This window comes from Primulina tabacum, chromosome 15 (assembly GCF_025594145.1).
Source record: "Primulina tabacum isolate GXHZ01 chromosome 15, ASM2559414v2, whole genome shotgun sequence".
NCBI lineage: Eukaryota > Viridiplantae > Streptophyta > Magnoliopsida > Lamiales > Gesneriaceae > Primulina > Primulina tabacum.
In genome coordinates, this window is record NC_134564.1 from 33,872,947 (window position 1) to 33,895,514 (window position 22,568).

Consider the following 22,568-nt stretch of genomic DNA (forward strand, 5'->3'; position numbering starts at 1 on the left):
TCACGAGTTCATCTCCCTGTCTGCAGGTCACAGTGGAAGCAATAGCTCACAGATCCATCTACCTTGCTCATTTTCCTGAACAACATTATTAATTCGATCCGATGGAGCACCCGACCCTGCTCATCCATTTCGCCAGGATCGCATCAATGATGATTAATCAATTTAAAACATTAAGGTGCTACGACAGAACATGCAAAGACGTATAAATGGTATAATATACAAGATATCAACAATAATTTCATAATATTATAATTTGAGGTTGAAAAATAATAATAATATAACTATAAATTTATTAGTAAAATATGATATTTAATTAGTTTTATAACAAATGAATTATTAATATGATATTAAACGTTTCATTTTTGCACGGCTTGCATTAGGTGATCTCTTTGACAGAACGGATAAAGGGGCTCTATCTCCTTAGTTACGGACAATTAGACCTTATCTACTGCGCCCGACCTTCCCCCCGGCTCTCGAATATCTTGGTGTCATAGACTTATATAAAGGTTTTTTCTTAATATAAAAACATTAATATTTTATAGATCCGGTGAAATTATTAATTTATCATTTTGGCCGGAGTTGAGATGAAAAAAAGTATTATCATATTGAAAGAGTTTTTCGATGCTCACATGGGTAATATTATTTGTAGTAGCTAGAATGATATTATATAATTTTAAAATATAATAATTGCAACACGATTTAAGTAGCTTAAGACAGAATCTCCATGTTCTTGCCGTTAACCTCCCATACATGGATCGATATCCTATATATACATATATTATATATATACACATACAAATACATACGAACAAAAACTTGAAAAGAAGGGATTACTAGTTTGTGGTCCTCACACATCCCCTTTTCCCAGTTTTCAACTTTTATCTCTCAAAATTCTCATCGCATCACCACCAAACATCTTTCATCGAATTGATGGAAGCCGCCAGTAGTATTAATAGGAGGATTTCACACGATTGATCTCAAGCACAGGTCCATTCTGAAGCAAAAGATGAACATGGATGGTCGTGTCACTCATGAATCCGAAGATGATGAGCGGATGGGTGGTGGTGGTGGTGGTGGCGTGATTGATGATGATAAGAGGAAAAGGGCTGAGGCGGGTGGCGGCGCCTCCGGCAAGAAGGGGTCAATTGGTGGTGGAAGTAGTTCAGTCATGAAGATGTGTCGGGCGGAGAAGTGCTCCGTGGATTTGGGTGATGCTAAGGCCTATCACCGGCGGCACAAGGTCTGCGAACACCACGCCAAGGCGCAGGTGGTGCTGGTGGCCGGAATCCAGCAGAGGTTCTGCCAGCAATGCAGCAGGTTTGGTTTTTCATACTTGAAACTGTCTTTGTTTTATCGTCCAAATAATTATTATATAGCTTGATGTGGACTTGTTTTCCTTTGGATATATATTATTTTAATTTATCTTGAGATCTATTGGATACGGTGTTTCATATTATTTTATTGGTTTGATCCATTAATTGTTGACTGGTTGGTAATGTACGTTTTTAATATTTTATTTTATTTTCTAATTACACTTGCCACTTTTTAAATTATTATAATTATAATTATAATATATTATTAGCAATCAGTGTTTGCTTGGAGAATTCCAGGTAAAGTCTTGGCCTTTCGTTTTCATAATTGACCAAAACACTAAGAAGATAAGTCAAAACGCTTTTTTTAAAAAAAAATTTAATTAAATATATAAAATATTTTCACCATATTTCTTGAGCTTTTTCTTTTCTCTATTTTTGTACTAATTTCAACAATTTAGAACTTAATTAGCAAATATATATATATAATTAATTTTGTTTATGAAAATTATACAACGTCATGCTAAAAAAATTTCCTCATAACGGGCATGCATGCATGCAGTGCCCCTTGGATCCGGATCTCAGCTTGGGCTCGATCCGGGTATTCGACCTGGCACCACTACGTGAAACAAATTGTCAATACTTCGTGTTCTGTTTTAGTAGACCTAGAAGGCGGCTGCCTGGTTACCGATCAAGGACTTTCATGTTGGATCTCGGTTTTCTACACGTTCAAACGCAGCGGAAGTTTAAATTTTTTTATTTTATTTTGACAATCAAAATATGTTTTGCTTTGGGTGCTGTATATGATTTAACAAAAACATTCATAGGGAGTTTAGTATTATATCTTTGGTGAATAATTTCACTTGGCTCCAACTACTCCGATATTAGCGGACGTAGCTCTTGTTGTAAATCCCTACGAACATTCTTCGATCTCCTAATCCGGTCCACGACTGAAATATTTGTTCCTCTTCTAAATTGCACTAGAAATTTAGAAGATATTTTGCGTAGAGATAGAACACCGAAAAGGAATCGACTCAATACTATAAGCCGAATTTTTCTCGCAAAAGAAAAGAGATTTTGAGAGCAACCATCGAAATTTTTGAATAGCCGAAAGTATATTGTCTAGAGAAAACTTTCGGATGCCTCCTCCTTCAATCACCAACCAAAGCAATATCTTTTTATTTTTAACTAATAATTGCTTTCCTTAATTAATCATATTAATTAAGTTAATGATTTCAACATATCTATATCTCTCGAAATTGGGAAGAGGCTATCTCTATCTTAAAGCTTTCGGATGCTATATTTTAAATAATAATCAATATCATTATTTTATTTCTGATCCATAATTTACTTAATTAATCTAATTAATTAAGTCAATTAAAGATTCTAAATTTATAGCATATCATAGCCAATCTCGTTTAATGCATATATTTTAGATAATATCATGCATCAATATTTTCTCTGTGTTCAAGTTTTAAATTATGGTATCATGAATATCTCCATATTACATAATTCAATACCATATTTAATAAAAACTTAATGGGCTATATTTTAACACATTAAAATATAATTAATTATTAAAGTTCATTTGAACTCTAATAAATTTGCATGATGGGGTTATACTCTTACAAGCCCATGATTCATGCTCCCATTACATTAATCTCATCATAATCCTGATCGGTGATCAAATATCATCGATGTGACAATTTCAACTTGTTTGTTATTATGATGCACACTTTAACTTCGAGATCACTAACGTCTAAATAAGGCATGTGTACTCCTTTGACTGTATTAACAATCATGCTCTCAAAATTTCTATAAGCTTTCATAAACTTTATTTATAAGCTTATCGATTGATCATATCAAACTTATTTCTTATAAATTCAACTCATTGAATTTATTATCTCAACGGGAACAAGTAAACCAGTACTTGTGTGACCCTCAATTGTTCAGGGATACAGCTAGCCGTGGGTTCACAACTCTTTTGTGATTCAGGACAATTTCCTTTATTCGGGCTTACCCTAATTTGCCCCATTCCATGCACCAACATTTGATCATGAGAATGTCAGAACTTATTTCTGATTGCACCCATCGGATCATGGTAAGAGCGTCTAGCAGCATCGCCCCATGATCCCTTAGGTATCACTGATAGTGCCTGCAAGAACCAGTCGATTATGATTAACGTACGGTACGGTCCCTTCATCTCATATATCCCGATCGAATCTGCAACCATTGGTCCATCAAGGGTTGCATATTAATTCGATAACTATGTGATAACTATAATAGTGGCATCGCGTGTACTATTTGAGAACTCCTTCTCTAATGTACATCTCATACTCTGGCCAGAGATTCCATGCACTATTATTTCATCAGATCACACAGGATATCCACACCCGTAGGTGAGCGGTGAATCCCCGACTACAATGCACTGGCTCCTATATGTGTCACAACTGTACCCAACCTCGCCACCTGATGACTATCCTGGAGCCGGTAAACGAGTCAAAGCACAGCCCTAGCATATAGAGCCTCAGTGTTGTCCCGGGTCGTAAGGACTAATGGTGTACAATCATAACCACGGACTCATCCTCTCGATGAATGATAACCACTTGGAAAGTCCGAGGGAGGGTTGTTCGATATAATCATCATATGACTACCCATCTGCATGTTTGGACATCTCCATGCCCTTACCAAGAAACGCAGTACACCACATCACAGATGCTAGTCTCGAGCTCAAGTGACCTTTATCCATGTTTTAGGCGGCTGAATCGACTAGGAACGAATTTAGAATATGCAGTGTTTACAAATGAGTTTCAACACCGAATTACGATTCATTTGTATTAAAGCATAATCAAGGACTTTATCTATGCTGATTGCATGGGTATACAGATAAAGTATAACAAAACCATTAAAAAGTAAATTATATTAAAATAAAGATTGTTTATTTCACTTGAGTCAATAAATTCCCTAGCCAACCGTTGGCTTGCAGAGCATCTACTCTAACATTTCACTCTTTGAGGTCATCTCCAACCCATGAATCTATTTTGGTGCAGTTTCTGCACCAAAATAGTGCAGTTTTTGCACCAAATATAACATTCATCTCCAACTCATTTACTTCAAATCTTACACTAAAAAGTATATTCCTAGAATATTCTTTTTGTTTACTATTTATTTATAAATTTAATGTTTTTATTCGCATTGTTATCTTTGTAATTTTCAATTATGTATTATCTTCGAAGTTGTATTTCAATTATGTAGTATCTTTGTATTTTGTATTTAAATTGGATATTGTAATTTTAATTTCAAAATTTTGCTGTTGGTTTTTCTGATAATTTATCAATTATATATTTACGAGAGTTCAAAATGTCAAAAATAATAAAGAACTTGAAATATTTTTATAAATCTTCTAATATAATTATAATTAATTTTTTTGTGTTTTAATTTTTATTATGAATTATATAATATTATTATTAAAAATATTTAATATATATTTATATTAATTAAAAAACAATAAAAAAATTTAAAAAAAAATAAAAAAAAAAAGGCCCAAACCCAGCGCCATTTTGGCGCTGGGCTTCTCCTCTGCGCCAAATTTGGCGCAGAGGAGGGAGGCTGCGCCATCGTTGGAGTAGAATCCCTAACAAAAGATTTATAAAAAGACAAAATTTATTTTCCTCGTAAAATTTGGTTCGTTGGAGTTTTTGTAGAGTTACTGATTGGATCCAAGTTTTTCCCAAAAAAAAAAAAATTGACTTGGCTAGCTATTTCATTATGAATGAATTAATTGTGGGTAGGTGGTAGTACAGATTTCACGAGCTGTTGGAATTCGACGAATCGAAAAGAAGTTGCAGAAGGCGTTTGGCAGGTCACAACGAAAGGAGGCGTAAAAACCCGCCGGACCATCCAAACAGCAACAGCCAAACTATTGATAATAGGGGCAGTGCTCCTGCGGCAGCTCCCTCTCTTCTGTCATCCTCATCTCCATTGTTATTCTAAGTATTCTACCACGTTAATTACGTCGTTCTCTACTATATATGGTCATCTTTTGCTCTATAATAAGGCGGTTAGCTGCCTAGCCGCGACGATCTGAAGTTGTCTTATTCGTGTTCCAACAGGAACTGTATGAATATGGTAGTCGTCCTCTAGGAGCCGGGGCCTTAATTCCCTCCTGTAACTGATTTAATTTAGTTCATCGTAGTGACTATGTATTCAGTATTTGGTTCTGAGTAAATTCAATTTTATTATATATCATATATTCTTGCGTTATAAATTTTGAAATATAACAATCTTTTGGAGTTAGAGATATATACGATAATAATATATATATTATAAGTGTAATAAAATTTAATTTTTTATTATTAACTACACATCGTTTAAAATTAGAGATACGATAATAATATTAAAATAAATAATGTAATATAATAATAAAATAAATAACGATAGATAATACAGCATTTAATTTTGATGATAAATGATACTTTGTTTTATTTGAGATAAGATGATAAATTATTATTTTAACTGCATGACTTCAAATTCTGTCTAAATATATAGATGATGATGGAGCGCTCACGATAATGTCGATGAATGCTCAAATTACCCATTTTTGAAAAACAAAAAATAATAATAAATTTGTATATTTTTAATAAGCATGGTCATGATCATATAGTTATATTCTATAATAATTATTTGCTACAATCTATATTATCTTAAATTAATATATTATTACACAATAAGTTCTCATAACTCATTTTGGTCTTTTTTTCAAAATATTTCTCTTAATATCTTTATTATTGTATAAAAAACAAATATAATTAACAAAATTAAAACTTGAAATTAACATTTAACTAAAAAAATAATTCCAGCACTAAATTTCGCCAAAAATTTACCATATTTAAATCTGTATTTTATTATAAAACTTAATATAACATGAATGTATTGTTTGCCAAGGGTTTTGGCAATGTAATTAAAACTTGAGGCATTTGAATGAAAAAAGTTGAATATATAAACCTGAAATGATAATTTGGTATTAAATCGAATTTAAATAATTTTGGAATACACACTGACATGCATACCTCATAAAAAAATTTGCACTTTGTAATACTTATAGATCATCTCTAATATTTTTTGGTTGTTTTCGGATCGATGAATTTCAAATCCATGAATTTTAAATGTATTCAAATGTAATTTTGTTAATTTAAAGAGGTAAGACCATAAACTTTAAATCTATCTATTGTAATTGTATAGAACTTAATGTTAATTACGATAAATTACACTCCAAAATCTAGCTCAATTGATGAGGATTGCTCGAGTCTATATATACAACTCTCAAGTACTTAATTCAACCGATTTAAGACATATAATGTTTATGATATTTATAAAATTAAATATATATAAGATGAGAATTAGTAAGATGAATTTCTATGATCATGAAATATGAAAATTTAATAACACTTTATAATATGAAAAAAAAAATATAAACAAATAATAATTTAGTAAATAAAATACAATCATTTTTTTAGTGAGTTAATTGAATAACAAAATTCGGTGAATTTGGAATTTTTTTTCCCTTCACCAAAAAGTTAAGTATCTTAGTCTATCCCTTAATTATTAGTATATATATAATTATGTGTGTGTATTAAGTAAGGGGATCATTAGTTATACAAGCGTTTGTACGCAAGTTTGGATAAAGAGTAAATAAAATATATTAGTGGTTTTAAATCAAAGTTAATTACTTTTTATCTTCAATTTTAATAATATAATAATAAAATAGATAGCATTGATATTTGGTGATGTGAGTCAGTGATTTTCCACCGTTGATTAGACGAGCCTAATTAGCAGTGCGAGCTGCCAATTGGTCAAACTAGGAAATCACCAAATGGAAACGACATCGTATATCTCACATATTATTATTATTGACATTGTTGTTATTATTTGGGCTCCTGTGATGTAGTTTCATTGTTATACCTTCCATGGTAGGCCGAAGGCTATAAATGAGAAGAAAAAGGTGACATTTTAGGCCTCGCGGAGCTGCTGAAGGAAGTGGCATTGGTAATTTCGCACTTCTTGTTAATTATTTATTAAAATGGATTTACGTTGCAGTATGATTTTATGATATGTTTGTTTTGTGATTTTATCGATTTGATCATTTTCTAATGAATTAGAGCCATATCTGTGCCTTTTCAGGTCCATGAGAAGGTTTCAGTATGTGGGTTCCTTCGCAAGTTTTAGATAAATTTTGGGTTTCCAGAAAAGTTACTCCAAAGATTTGATTTTTTTTTATGTTTTGGTTGTCCATAGTCAATCCCATATTTTTGTTTTTTGTTTCAATTTTAGTCAATCCCGCTTGATTTAGTTGGTTTTAAAATCAGACTCTGCATTTGACATTTTTTTAGCATTGATTTTCTGTTTAGGTTTCTCAATTTTCTTGTTGCAGTGTTTGTTCCCGCTTTCTTATGAAAAAAATTACGGAAGAAGTTGGCTTTGGTATCTTAGGCTGAAAGCCTGAAACTGTGAGTTATGGCCTTCGGATAAAATGTGAATAGAGTACTCTGCATAGATTGAACCTTATGTTGAGACTGTCTTCTAAATAATGGATGACGACATTCTATAGTCTCTCGTTTCGTCTGTGGTCTCACATCTATAAATAAATTGCCCCAACTTTATTTTTCAGCTTTTATAGCGAGGAATAAATGTTATATAGTGAGGTTGTTTCTTTCAGGGTGCACGTTGAATTAAGGACTGACATTCTCTACTTAAGCTATTAGATTTTGTTAAGAGCCAGTATGGATCAGAAAATAAATGTTTATATCTGGGACATGGATGAGACCCTTATATTGCTCAAATCTTTACTCGATGGAACATATGCTGAGGCTTTTAATGGTCTAAAGAATGTACGAAATGGTGTAGACATCGGCAAAATGTGGGAAACTCATATTCTTAAAGTGTGTGATGCATATTTTTTTTACGAGCAAGTAAGGTTTTCTGTTTACTTTTTCTTTTTCATTTTTACATCATTTGCTCTTATGTGTTTCCAGAATTTGCTGATATATTGTAGTCATTCAGGTCGAAAATTTCAATCAACCATATCTTGACTTTTTGAGCCATTATGATGACGGTGCAGACCTCTCTGGTTACGATTTCAGTCAAGATGGATTTAGCCCCACATTTGATGATCTTAATAAAGGTAAATTGGCATACCGCCACCGGGCAATAGCTGATAAGTATAGAAAGGTACATTTTTCGCTATCCTTTCTCCTGTAATGTAATTTTCTTAGATACAAAAAATAAAACATGCATTTTTCTTTGTATAGCTGCATTTCTTTATTCCAATTAAGTTAATTTGTCTATAGCTTAAGTTCAGGTTAATAAAGTTGATAGATTGCCATATCATTGGTCTCAATTAGCAGCATGTTCTTTTTGTAAGACAACTTTTTTGCATGAACGTATCATTTTAGCATTTTGTCACAGATTAAATGAATGCTTATAGCCTATCTCCAGGATATTAAAATTCTTGAATATCATATATTTGACCTCTATTTAGCACTCTTAACTGTGTGTACCAACTCCCAACAAGACTTTGATTACATACTGTTCGGGACATGGTTAAATGAAGGATCAACATGTCTCGAGGTTTCCTGTTTCTTTGAAAATGAAAGTACGGGAGTAGCATTCAAGTATTGCTTTATACTTAAAAAAGGAATGCAGTTATTAACTACTATTGTAATTTCAGCAATAGCAAATTAATTGATACCATCGATACTATGTAGGTTATAATTGCTAGTAGCGAACGGAGAGAGGTTTGGGAACAAGATCAGGGGTAGAAACAAAGAGTAAAGAAATATGTCAGGTGAAGGTGATGGCTTCCATCAAAAAGAGTGTTGCTTGCATGAGGAGTATAATGATGATGTTGAATGTGGTTTATGGATGTATAATTGATATTAACTTATCAACTAAATATCAATTATCTAATAAAATAATTGGACGTTTTGGTGTTTTAATATCACAAATTTATTGATAAGTAGGAATGCTAAGTCGGGTTTTGATTGTAAGACACTGGAAAATCCAGCCAAAATCTACTAAAGGTGAGGAGTGAGAAAGCTGGATGCTTGATAACTTGTACCTCCCGCTTCTATTGTGGTGCTACTAGTTTTTTCTTAGAAAATCTTGCTTGTTGAATATCTGGAGGTACAAAATCTTTTTCTTCTGGAGAAGTGTGGTAGTGATCATAAGGAGAGGCAGTGGGATCCTAAAGGTCAAGTGACCAATTTCGGGATTGATTCATCTAATGACTCCTACTGATTATATCCCTGATATCTTAAAATGATTTCCCTGCAAGTGATCTTCTAAGGTGCTATCTCCTTTGCTATTTGTGAGCAGTTCATGCAATAGGTAGCGGAAGTGATTAAAATCAATGGACAGAAGTGCTACACCTAGTCGCTTCTATCATAAAGCTTTGTCAGTGAATGATAATAATTCACAATTTTTGTTATACATCATTTTTGCTTAAAATAAAATTCCTGATCTATCATATTTCTTTAAGAAATTTGATTGATGTTTCGAGCTTTGACATCGGTTTTTCAGTTACCTGTTGATCTCAGTGATGGGAACCAGTTATTTGTTCAGGTTAAGTTTGATTGTAGTACTGTCTTCCTTACTACCAAAGAATATGGACATCACTTTCTAATTAAATATGCACACTTATATATTAGAAGCATAACAGAGGTCTATACGGTATGGGAAAAGCCCAATTCTGTTTTATTTTCTTGGTTTTTACTAGTTGTTCTTCAAGAATTTAGTGGGGGTTAAAGTACTTTGCTTAAGATTAGTCGCATATTTTAAACTTAAAATGCTAGTTTGATTAATAAATTTTAGCATCCTTTTGACTCATTTTATATACCTAGGGAAGATATTATTCTCTGCAGTTCAGTTTTTATAATATTTGCACTCTATTTATTTGCAGGGGTTGTGTAACCTTCTTAATCAAGATGTTATGAAGTTATTGAACAATCTCTATGATTTGACTGATACTTACACAGAAAAATGGTTTTCTTCAGGTAAATTATTCAGTCATGAGCAAACACCTTAAAAGTTCTTTAGCTGAGAGATTCATTGATGTCAAGTGATATAAATTTTAATTTTTACCAGTGATTGACTTTGTTACTGTATAATAGATTATGCTTATCGTAAAAGGTAAATGACTTCTTTCAATGAATTGTCAAATGAAATGCAAAATGGACTATATGAACCTGAGTATTTCAATGTGGTATTATGTTAGGTGCTAATTTTCTAAAACAACTCCAAACAATCAAAGAACTGCAGAATTTAATAGAAAATATAGATGAATATAAATCAAATCAACAGTCTTGAGTTTTTCCACTGATACTAGGAAATAAATCATTTTACAAGAGAAAATACAGTTCTCATGCCCTAGCTTCTGCTGGCAAATAACCAAAAATACAATGCTTGAACGAAAATAACCACTCCCACCTAAGATCCCCCTCTATGCAAATGATTTACCCTTGGTCCAGTAATTCCTAAAAATCTTTCAATTTTCTGACTGGTTGACATAAAGATTTACGGGCGGCTTTTTAAAGCAGCATTACAATATTCTTTCAACCTTTATAAAACAAGTTTTAGCAAGGATTTTATTTAACTAGACTCGTCTTTGTTGTCTTTGGTCTCTGTTTTGTTGCTAACTGACAGTAATCGTGCTTTCATGCGAGTTTTAAATTTATGTTGTGATATGTTAGTCCCATTAACATGGAATGTTGACAAGTTACTTTGTATATCAATCTGTCTTATAGCTCATTGTTGGTTGCTGTGCTACTGTGTACTGATTGAAATAATTTTCTGATTCAAAAGTGATGGATAGAGTCTATATCATTCAGAAATTCTTTTAATTGTTTAATAATAGACGATATAGAGAAGATTGGATTTTATGTTGTTTTCCAACTCTTACTCCCCATTAAATATTCGCGCAACCTTAAGCAGGCTAAGTTTGAGTAAAGCTGAGTTTTGGCTGCGGCTCCGTGAACTAATCTTAGGGATTCAGAAGCAAAACATTTGTATTTTTTTGCTGGATATCACGAGTTGTGGCATTTGCTTAGGTCAACGTTGCGGTCGTAGCTCTAGGGTGACTTCTTTTTGTTTAATTCTTGACTGTTGACTGTATCATTGCAAGTGGCCTTTAGTTAGCTATCAAGTTAAGTTCGTAATTTCCTGAAGCTCAGTATGAAGATTTAATAACCTAAAGAATGAGGGAGGTAAAACAAAACGCTGTTATGTCTCCTTTGAGTATTGTAGATAAGGGGAATAGTGGAGTATGTAAAATAAAGATTGAAACAGTAGTTGTTTTGAAGAAAGAGTGATTGCATTGTCAACTTTTGCCTGATTGACAGTTTTCATTCATGTGCATCATGATGTCCAATGAAACGTGCTCCAATTAAAGCATCCTGAGGTTGTGCATCTCATATCTCCTTGAATAAAACATTGACTTTCCAAAAATTTATAAATCTCTATTCAGTTTTTTGGCGTTTGTTTCTTGCATTCTTTTCATTGATAATTTTCCCTTCAACTTTACAAAACCTCTTTTAGCTCTAGCATTCAGGTAGTCCGTAGTTCGATTGTGTGCGATGATGGAGTTTATGTGAAGTTTGTGAACCTATCTGTGCTTCTTGGTGCATGACTTCATGCATGTGTGAAGACTTTAACATCTATAGTTTTGTGAACCTATAGTTTTTGCTGACAAGGTTTTACATTTAGGAAGTATTTGTTGTCCTCTCATTTACATTTGAAGCTTTTTTTATCAATTCAAAAGGATTAGAAAACTTTATAAGAAATTGTTGGGACGAGTGAGGCAATCCAAATATGTTCATGACATGATTTCCTTTTCATTGGGTCCGTGTTCCATTACATTCATACTGGTGTGGATCACGGAGTGGCCATGATGTCCTGTGATATGAGAAATTGTATTGTCAACCCAGCGGAATATTTGGTTGAACTATCTTTGTTTAGTGTATAATTAATGAATGCGTAAACTGATGATTTCTGAATTTTATAAGTTTTACCAATTTTTCTTTCAGCTAGATCTTGCTTGGAGGAGTGTGTGGGACAGAATAGAGATACAAATCCCTATATTAACTTATCCAATGCTAGAGATGCCATGTTTCAGCATGTGAATGTCTTAGTTACATCTGGTCCCCTTGTGCCTAGCCTGGTTAAGTGCCTACTCTATCGCCTGGATAAAATGATTGCTTGTGACAAAGGTAAGTTGATCTTCTATTCAGCATAGTTGCACATATGCGCATGCACCCTGGCACCTGCATGTTATCCTGTCACATTTGAATTATCTTGGTATTGCATGCAGTTTGTGATTGATGGTTTTATTAGTTGCTATTTACTGGAGAAGTCACAGGCATTCAAATCTAGTGCTTGAACCTAACGCATATGTCCGTGCAATATTTGTTTAGTATACAGTTCATTAGAAGTGGGAAAGCTCCAATGTTTTTCATGGATCAAAGATCGTTTCAATGGACCAGACGTTCAGTTTTGCGTGGTTGGGGATGGTTGGGAAGAATGTGAAGCTGCAGAAACCATGAAGTGGCCATTTGTGAAAATTGATCTACAGCCAAACAGCATCCATCAATTCCCAGGTCTGACATCCAGAGACTTGCTACGATACATTAATGTCGTGTATGAAAAGCTTGATCAAGAAGATGAGTTGTAAGTAATTTAGAAGCTTACAAGAACAGTGCATGATGTAATGTTGAGTATTTTTAATTTTTCAAGAGTCTATTTGAGTATGCGAAATGAAAATATATCTACAGCGTTATTTCTTCTTCTTACTAACTCAGTTTGGCTCTTTTATGTGGAAATTTATTTAAATTTTTAGATTTCTAATTTATCCCTTCCAGGAACTCAGAAGTTGTCAGTTTTCCAGCAGATCAATAAATTATTCTTCTTCTCACTAACTTGGTTTGGTTCTTTTATGTGGAGATTTATTCAATTTTTTAGATTTTTAATTTATCCCTTCCAGGAACTCAGAAGCAGATAACAACAACCAAACACATAAGCAAAAAACCATCAAAATTTCAAATATTTTACAAAACATAGGATCGACAATAACGTAACAGTTTCTGAGGTTCAAGGGTTCTTGAACATTTCACCACGACTATTGCCTGTTGCGGTAATCATCTCATAGCAGAGGCAGCTGCACTGGAAGCTGTGGCCGCTGGAAAAACCACTCTTCGCTTCTCATTTTTACGAGCTATATGCAGTCTGGGAGACTTGGCCTTTGTTACTACTTTAGAAGACCTGTTTTCAATTTGTACCGAAAACTAATGTTAGGTAACAGTTTGCCCCATAAATTAACGATAAACACCATTGATAATACTTATTTATATAACACAAAAGATTACTATTTAGGACATACTTCTGTGGTAAGAAAGGATTATCAAAATTAGGCACGGGTCTTGCATGCGGAACTAACGTCCTTCGCGTCTGTTTCAAGGCCTTCTCCTCCTCCATCTTATAAAATTGAGGTTATAAAATAGCATGATAAAATAAGTTGTAGAGGTTAAAAAACAAGTGAGCTAGTTATGTTCACCATCCTCGCAGATTCTGCTTCTTCTCGGTATCTCTTATTTGTCGCTTCTTTGTCCTTGATCTGCAAAGAAAACAATATCTCTCAGTTAGAATTTTGAATCCACTATTTTTTTTATGTTCACGGTAAAAGCAGTTAATATCTCGTACCTTTTTGTCAAATTCTGCTCTCTCTGCAGCTCCGTGATTAACTTGTAGATTAAAGACTTGGACTTCTGTGAGGGGCTTCCGTTGTATCTCTGGAACTGGAATCGGATCCCTGCTATATCAAGATACTAGCTCAATCAGTATTTTGATCCCAAAGAATATATTAAAATTGATTATACATATTAATAACCGATCACATTCATACTCTTTTAATATTGGCTGAGCCTTAAATATTCTCATCTGAGCTTCATCCATCTCCATTCTCCTCCTTTCTTCCATTTCCCTCTGCATTTCCTCTTCATGCTTTAATAAACTTTCTAATCGAAAAGGTTCTGGTTTTGTACATTGCTTTGGCTCTGGCTTTGGTGGAATCTGCACAGGAAACGTTATTCTTCATGTTGCTCGACAGACCTATCTCTCTCTTACTTTCTAGTATCTGCAGCACATAGAAAATGGTAAAGGGGCAGGTTTTGCCCGAATATCATCATCAGAAGGTGTTAGTAATCTACCTTTCTATTCAAAGGTCTCGCCTTAAACTGGGGAACCTTTTTAAGTTCTTCTTCCTCTAGTTCTGTGGAACTTTTGATTTCGGAGGACGTGCTCGGAGGTAAGTCTGAAGAAGGGGTGATTTTGGTGCTGTAAGCTGTGGCTTTCTCCATTCATGGTTCTGCATTGAACAAAAATATGTTAAGAGTTCTTTCAATATATCTATAATAATAAACATCTTCTAGTACCTGTTCCTGTGTTGATTCTATGGAGGCCACTGTAGATGTTTCTGCCTTTTGATTGGCCCTTGACATTGTCTCCAAATAGAATTCCTGTGCAAACCAAGACGATTTTTTTGTTATTTGCAACTAATGGTGCTAAAAAATTCAATCTTTTATCAGCTAGTGGCTTATTTACCTTGAATTGAGGAAGCTGGGGTGCACTTCTTTGTATTGCTGTTATGGTCGGAGCCTCGAGAATCTGTGTATGATAGGCAAAACAATCATAAGTATGACCCTTGAAAATTCCTCAGTTATTTGCAATAATTTCTTATAAAATCAACTGGTACCTTTTTGTTTAGAGGGAGAACCTTAAACTTGGGAACTTTAGCCATCATCTCTTCCTCCAGTTCAGCTGAACTTTTTATTTTAGTAGAACGAATCCGTTGGGATGTTTCAAATTCAGGTGTCTTTGGCCTTGTTAATGTAAGCTTCGATTTCCTCTGCACTGTTCCGGTGGCATTGCTCTGAATAATTTAGTGACAACAATACAGGTTATTGTGCATCCATAAGTGATGATTAAGTAAATTTTCTCAGAAGCGAAAAAGAAGACACGGTTGTCATTTGGTTACCTGTGAAACAGAACTGCTGCGAGGCAAGGTAATCTCTCTGGTGCTTGATTGAAACTTGCTCATCATTTCTGCCATAGACACAAATGGAACTGCTGGTTTTTGAACGTACATCTTCACAATAAGCAACGTATCAATGTTTTATTTTATGTTCAGAAAAAGTTGATGAGAATAACCGTGTTAAGTTTTCCGAAAGCCTACCCGTCTATCCTCTTTACAAGTTTTTGCAGCATTTGAAGGGCATAAATTGGAACTGCTGCTTAAGGTGCCGAATCTTGTTTTGTGAGGCAAGTTGGCAGGTTTATTGATTGTAAGAATCTAAGAAAAAAAGAGGTTTTTTTAAACGAACATTACCAAAGCACAATAGAACTCGATAAAATATATGTAGTACAGTTAAAAATGATGTCCACCTGCCGAGATTGTCCTCCTTCCAGCTTCTGCTTCTTTATGGCTGGGTACTCATGGGCGAGGTTGGGAGTTCCAATATTGTTCTTCGCATTATTTTCCCTGAGGAAGTATGAATCGGGCCTTGAGTTGACACATCTGAAAGATCATGAAGTATGGAGAGTGTAGGTATCCCCAAATATACAGAGACCAACCTTTTACCAGTAGCAGGTTTAATGCTTTTGACTTGTGAGTTTTGCAACTGATTTTTTGATTTCATCGCTGAAGGATTTTTAAGTAGGCTAGCTATCTTTTTGGCTGACTACAAATTCTTGTTTCTAAACTTTTTTTTGATGACGCTGGAGTTATTTGCGGTCCTGAAATAACGAAAATTTTGTTTTAGATACAAAATGAACGAGATATGAACTGGCGTTGAACATTCATGAATAAAACTGGGATGAGGATGACCTTGGACATCTACAGGGACCGAAGAAAAGGCTTCTTTGCCTGCTTCGTGGCTGAAATGACGAGCAGCAAAAATTTTAGTTTAGTCAAGAAATAGTTACAGTTCTTTAATAGGTTCCACATTTTAGCAATATTCAAGAAATAGATACCTTTCATTTTATTGACTGCAATTGCCTTTAGCATCAGAGATCTTCTCGATCTCTGAATTCTGCATCTAGTAGAAACACCACGTGAAACAGAAATCGAATTCTAAGCATCAGTTCAGAATATTTGTACAAAGTATACCTTGATTTCAGCCGGAACAACCTCTTCTTTTGCTTCAGTTGAAACGAGATCTACCTGCTGTTCTGACTTTGATGCTGCCTCTAATGTCTTCTCCTTCACCTGTGACAAGTAGTCAATAGTTTGTTCATCCACCTTTTAGCCAATGAAAATGGTATCCTAGTTGTCAATAATAAGCTATTGATAACTTCACCTCGTTCAGTTGTTCATGTTCATCAAACTTGCATAGGATCTGAGTTTTAACTGATCTGATATCTTTGATTCTTGGCATAAATGCTGCAAACCATATATAAATAGGCATGAATCCCCGATTCAAACACGGGAAATAATAGTATCGAAATAATAGTATTGCTTTTTTTTTTTTCTTGGGTATATCGTGTCTAAAAAATTGGGGCATAATAATACTTAAACGCGAGCTTACCTTTTTTAATCATATTATAAATCATAATAACTTTTGAGTATGTTTTTTGTGAGACGTTCTCACAAATCTTTATCTGTGAGACAAGTCAACCCTACCGTTATTCACAATAAAGAGTGATACTCTTAGTATAAAAAGTAATATTTTTTCATGGATGACTCAAATAAGATATATGTCTCACAAAATACGACCCGTGAGTCCGTCTCACACAAATTTTTGTCATAACTTATTAATAAAATCAACGTTCTATACCTTTATTTAGATTAATATTCCACATCTAAAAAAAATCTTCCTCACGAAGTAGGAAGGAATTTAATAAATTTTTACCTTTATTTTTCACCTTTTAATGTCCAGATTTGTAAAAAAAATTGTAAGTTTTTTTTTTTGAAAGGAAAAAAACTGTAAGTTAAAAATTATTGTGGGTGTCAATCGGATCGGGTGGGTCGGGTTTCAAGTCTATCTGCGAAATTTTTTTATTTTTTTTCCAACCCGAACCCGAAGTAAACCGAAAACCCCCTACTCAAATACGAACCCGTCTAACCCGACTCAATCCGTCTAACCCGCCAAACCCGAATTTTATTTATTTTTTTAAAAAAAAATTAATGAAAAAAATTCGAAAAAATAAAAAAAATAATAATATTTTAATTTAAACACATAATAACAAAATTTCTTATTTAAATTTGAAAGTTTAATTGTAAAAAATTAAAGTATATTTACTAAATCAAATAAATAATTGTTTAAAAAATAAAAAATATACAAAATAAATATTAATTGATGAAAATTTATCATATAAATACACAATAAATTTTGTTCAAACACACAATATATAAAAATATAGGTAATATTTTCAACCAAAAAAAGTTTTCGGGTCAACCCGCGACCCAACCCGAAACCCGTCTAACTTGGCACTAATCCGAACCCACCCAACCCGAACCCAAAAAACACCAACCCGAACCTTATTTTTTTCGTGTCGGGTTAACGGTCGTGTTGCATTTTGACATCCCTAAAAATTATAATACAGTGGGATCTTCGAATAGTTTAAGTCACATAAAAATTAGAGATTTGCGATTAATAATTTTAAAAATCTGATTTGGGGTTAGGGTTGAAATTTTTTCAATGCGATTTTTATGGAATAAAGGATTCGGTCGTGACATGAACATGTGTTTTAAGAGTAGGTCTATTGTGAGACGATCTCACGAATCTTTATCTATGGGACGGGTTAACCCTACCGATATTCACAATAAAAGTAATATTCTTAGCATAAAAAGTAATACTTTTTCATTGATGACCCAAATAAGATATCAGTCTCACAAAATAAGACCGGTGAGACCGTCTCACACAAGTTTTTGCCGTGTTTTAATCACGTAATTATAAAATTTTAACAATGATGTTTGTGATTTAGTTAATTAGAATGTCTCCAAAACATAATTACATAACTTAAATACTATAATTAATTCTTTGAAAGAAACTTGTGTTTACAATTTTAGAAACATAATTGCTAGGTGATATACAGTGTGCAAGGTGGCTTTTGGACTTCCGAAAACTTGGCCTGCATCCCGCAAGACTCAACAGTCCAGCCCAGCTAAGTTGGATCAACTTAATTAAGTAAGTTAAATTAGTGTTCAAATTAGGCTGGACAAATTGTAAAATCTAGAAGACTAGAGACCTCAATTGCAAGAAGCCCATTTGTCAGAAATCCACGTGGCACTATAAAACAAGGCCACGTGAGATTTTCACACGTGAAAACACGTGGGAGGATATCATAATTGAAAGTAGGAAATTGACAAAAAAACCTCACTAACTTCCATTAGCACCAATCTGCGTCACCCTAACATTCATGGAACAGTAGTGCTTTACAGACAATGTAGATAGAACTTAGCATAATAAAAATTAATAGCTAGGGGGCCTAATATTGACGAAATAACTAGGTATATAGACTATATATTATAATATAAAAAATATTAAAAATACATACCAGTAGGTTGTGATACGTTAATTATGAAGTACACGGTATGGGTTGTTAGCAAAATTTTAGGGGATTAAGAAATTTGTTCTAAAATATGGTAAAAAGATGGCTCCAATAATTTTCATCAGCGTGGAAGAGAACAAAAGAGAGGGTTGGTGCTTTGCATGTTATAGTGTGATGTCGAGGTGCCACATATATCCCTTCGCATGCAAAGCACCCCTAATGCTATGCAGCCACGCACCTCTCCACCCATACCTCACACCATCCTGGTCATTCTCCCCCCACACCCCTCTACCTGTCTCTATCCTCTGTATATATATATGTTGCTCCCTATTTTCACAGTTTCATAAATCTTCGTTTGCTCCCTTCTGTGGTGACATTTCTTTCTACATAAATTATATTATTTTTATTGTATACTTAGGATTCATTCTCCTACCATTATATTATATTATTTTCAAGAAAATTTCATTATGGGTAGTACTACTGTTTGTGATGAGAATCAACACAAGTTCCACCACTCCCACCAACCGTACCTGAACAAGAAATCCCTCCGAGAAATCGACATCCCGCCACGGAAGCTCCTCAGTCGCCGTTCGGCCGCCGCACATCAGCAGATGTCCGACGTGTTCTCGGACTCCCCCAAGGCGGAGGATGCGCTCTCCAAGTTCTTGCCTTGCAACAACGTAGACGAGGATGATTCTGATCCTTATTCCTCCGACCAGTTCAGAATCTACGAATTCAAGGTCAGGAAGTGCACCAGGAGCCGTAGCCACGACTGGACGGATTGCCCTTTTGCTCATCCGGGCGAAAAGGCCCGGAGAAGGGATCCGAGGAGGTTCCATTACTCTGGAAATGTGTGCTCTGAATTTCGAAAGGGATATTGCAACAAAGGCGATAGCTGTGAATTCTCCCATGGGGTTTTTGAATGTTGGCTTCACCCATCTCGCTACCGAACCGAAGCATGCAAAGATGGGAAGAACTGCAAGCGGAAGGTATGTTTTTTTGCTCATTCAACCAAGCAGCTTCGCATGTCGCCGGATCCATCTTCTCCACCGCCTATGAGTTCTCCGATGTCGGAGAAACTGTACCGGAATCTGAATCATTGCTGTGTCTTCTGCCACGCTTCACCTACTTCTCCTCTAATGAGCATGTCCCATTTATCGCCGCCGCTTTCACCACCACTCTCCCCTCCGGTGAACACACCGGAGTTTTCAAGGTTATCAAGCATGGAATCCTGTGGATTCCCTGAACTCAGCAACGGCGGGATAACTTACAAAGATGCATTAACCGAATTGATGTGTTCTATGGAGTCCATGCGCGTGAACGAAGCCCCAGTTTCTAACTGTGCAACACTCATGAATACTGCTACTCGGAGGAATCTTCCATGGCTGGATGTGACTAATTTCAACGTCGAAGTGGAGCAGCCTCAGTTTGTGTTATCTCCTTCAACCCCAAGCCCTGGAACAAGCAAATTCTTTAATGGAGAGAGCAGGTTCTTTACAGGGAATTTTTCTGGCAAGAATTTGATGGAGGATCACACCAGGTACAACAATGAAAGCAATCTGGGAGGAGGGCCAGATCTTGGGTGGGTCAATGATCTCCTCACCTAAATTAATTTGAAGGCTGGTTCCAATAAAATGAACCCCCAATGCTATGGAGATTTGAAGAAATAAAAATTAACGAGATTATGATATTGCACCATCCATATATATATGTAAGTTGTGTATGTATATGTGAGATGGGATGTGATTTTTTTGCTTGGATTTTTTTTTGTGGTAATTATGGGATTTTAATGAGTATTTAATTAGTCTATTTGAGTCCGTTGTGTTAAAAGTATAGAGTACGTAGTACTAGTTTAAGTTATGCAAGGAGGTCTGCTGGTATATTTGTGAATTTAGGTTAATTATCTTATGGTCAATGGATATTATTAATGAACTTGAATCATGTTTTACATTATCATTCTTATTTGTTAATCTTTTTGCTTTTAACAAAACCAGTGAGATTAGATTGGAGCAATGAGTACTTTTGATCTCAAGTATGTATGAAATCATTCGGTTTAGTTCAAGTTTTTTGCACTGAGCATATGGTGAAATTAATATATATATATATATATATCTATATCTTTGCTTTTCAAGTACATGTATTATCTCTTACTATTTAAGTTTGGGGATAATAAGATTTTGTGGGTGTTATGGTTTTTATTTCGAATTTAGTTTTTCACTAATTTTCAGTCTTCACGTGTGTTTATCGATAGGTTTTTTCGAGACGATCTCACGAATTTTTATCAATGAGACGGCTCAACTCTACCGATATTCACAATAAAAAATAATACTTTTAGCATAAAAAGTAATATTTTTTCATGGTTAACTCAAATAAGATATTCGTCTCAGTAAATATGATCTGTGAGATCGTTTTATACAAGTTTTTGTCAAATTGTTTTTATATTTAATTTATTTCAAAATTATTATAATGTTCCTTTATGGAAAACTGAATCTTTTATGGCATGATGTGTATTATATATATGGCATGACGCGATGTGTAATATATATATAATACGTGAATATTATATGTTATAAAATTTGTTTTCAAATTTTTTTACTTAATTATAATATTCAATAATATAAAACATAATCAAAAACTTCAGATTCTTTCGTTGGTACATATATTTTGTAAAAAATTGACATATATTTTTTTAAAAAAAAATAGTAAAAAAACTATAATACAAAAAAGTATGGGTTGCATCGAAAAGATGGAAACATATAGATCTGAATGTTAAACTATTATTTGAAGAAAACTCCACGAGACGAACAAGAAAATTTCAACATTTAATTTATATATATTATATTAAAAAGACTAAAAATGGAAAACAAAAGAGTAGTGCGAGGTGTCACGGTCAAGAGTATGGAGAGGAAAGGTGGCATACATGCACAAAGACGAAGAGGTTATTATCCAAATCAAAGTCTGTTTACAAAATTCCAAAAGCTATTAAATGAAATTGTCTGCATTCGGCACGATTGCATATACCATTTTAATTTATATATAATTTGTACGTAAATGGAAGTACAAAAACGCTTCCAAATTAAATAACGTTCTTACAAATTATCAAATCTTATAATTCAATTATCTCCACTATATTAAGAATTTCTCTAATACTACGTATAGACACCTCAAAACTTTGAGGTGTATACCCTAGTGTTTATGTGGTAAATGGTAAATATTGTTAGGTGTTTATTCAATTTTGTATGTAGTAAATGGTAAGTTTTGTTTATAATTTAAAAGCGATAAATATGTCTGCATATTTGTATATATTTAATTGTATGGGTTCTTTTTTAAATGTGCGGCAATTAATTAGGTATAACTTAATTAAAAGAAAATAATTTTTTTTGACGAAATAATATAAGAAACAATATATAATGTGAGTTTTTAAAGTAATAAGCAATTATGATGTGTTTGTGTAAGAAAAGATACAGGCGCTAAATATTGGGAGCAAAAATAATAGTATAATAGATATGAAAAAGTGTAGGAGTTTAGTTTACGTATATGAATTATAAATCGGTGTAAAATAACTGCAAGAAAAATGATTTTTCGCAGCACGTCATCAACAGCGTGCATTAAACGCACGCTGCGAATACTACTTTTCATGGCGTACACCCATATGTGCGCCGT

The 22,568-nt window shown here is 33.9% G+C and overlaps 3 protein-coding genes and 1 pseudogene across 10 annotated transcripts; 3 read left to right on the forward strand and 1 right to left on the reverse strand.

The window, feature by feature from the left end:
• Nucleotides 1–758: 758 nt before the first annotated feature.
• LOC142527802 (squamosa promoter-binding protein 1-like) lies at nucleotides 759–5,560 on the forward strand. Of its 2 annotated transcripts, none has more exons than XM_075632743.1 (2): nucleotides 759–1,317; nucleotides 5,102–5,319. In XM_075632743.1, exons 1-2 carry the CDS (start codon nucleotides 1,007–1,009, stop codon nucleotides 5,106–5,108), a joined length of 318 nt encoding a protein of 105 aa, XP_075488858.1. In that variant the 5' UTR covers nucleotides 759–1,006; the 3' UTR covers nucleotides 5,109–5,319. The 2 variants fall into 2 exon arrangements, with proteins under 2 accessions (XP_075488858.1, XP_075488857.1); XM_075632742.1 differs by having other exon boundaries at nucleotides 794–1,317; nucleotides 5,114–5,560.
• A 1,687-nt stretch (nucleotides 5,561–7,247) lies between these two features.
• Nucleotides 7,248–13,736, forward strand: LOC142526464 (protein phosphatase EYA). Of its 7 annotated transcripts, none has more exons than XM_075630888.1 (8): nucleotides 7,248–7,355; nucleotides 7,491–7,512; nucleotides 8,026–8,278; nucleotides 8,370–8,537; nucleotides 10,267–10,360; nucleotides 12,389–12,571; nucleotides 12,776–13,028; nucleotides 13,342–13,736. In XM_075630888.1, exons 3-8 carry the CDS (start codon nucleotides 8,090–8,092, stop codon nucleotides 13,433–13,435), a joined length of 981 nt encoding a protein of 326 aa, XP_075487003.1. In that variant the 5' UTR covers nucleotides 7,248–7,355; nucleotides 7,491–7,512; nucleotides 8,026–8,089; the 3' UTR covers nucleotides 13,436–13,736. The 7 variants fall into 7 exon arrangements, with proteins under 7 accessions (XP_075487003.1, XP_075487000.1, XP_075487002.1 ...); XM_075630885.1 differs by having other exon boundaries at nucleotides 7,250–7,355; nucleotides 7,491–7,558; XM_075630887.1 differs by having other exon boundaries at nucleotides 7,250–7,355; nucleotides 7,491–7,508.
• LOC142526110 (protein TPX2-like) lies at nucleotides 13,418–19,534 on the reverse strand (annotated as a pseudogene).
• Nucleotides 18,967–20,843, forward strand: LOC142526463 (zinc finger CCCH domain-containing protein 61-like). The gene has a single exon (XM_075630881.1). The coding sequence runs from the start codon at nucleotides 19,373–19,375 to the stop codon at nucleotides 20,510–20,512; it is 1,140 nt and encodes a 379-aa protein (XP_075486996.1). The 5' UTR covers nucleotides 18,967–19,372; the 3' UTR covers nucleotides 20,513–20,843.
• Nucleotides 20,844–22,568: the final 1,725 nt, after the last annotated feature.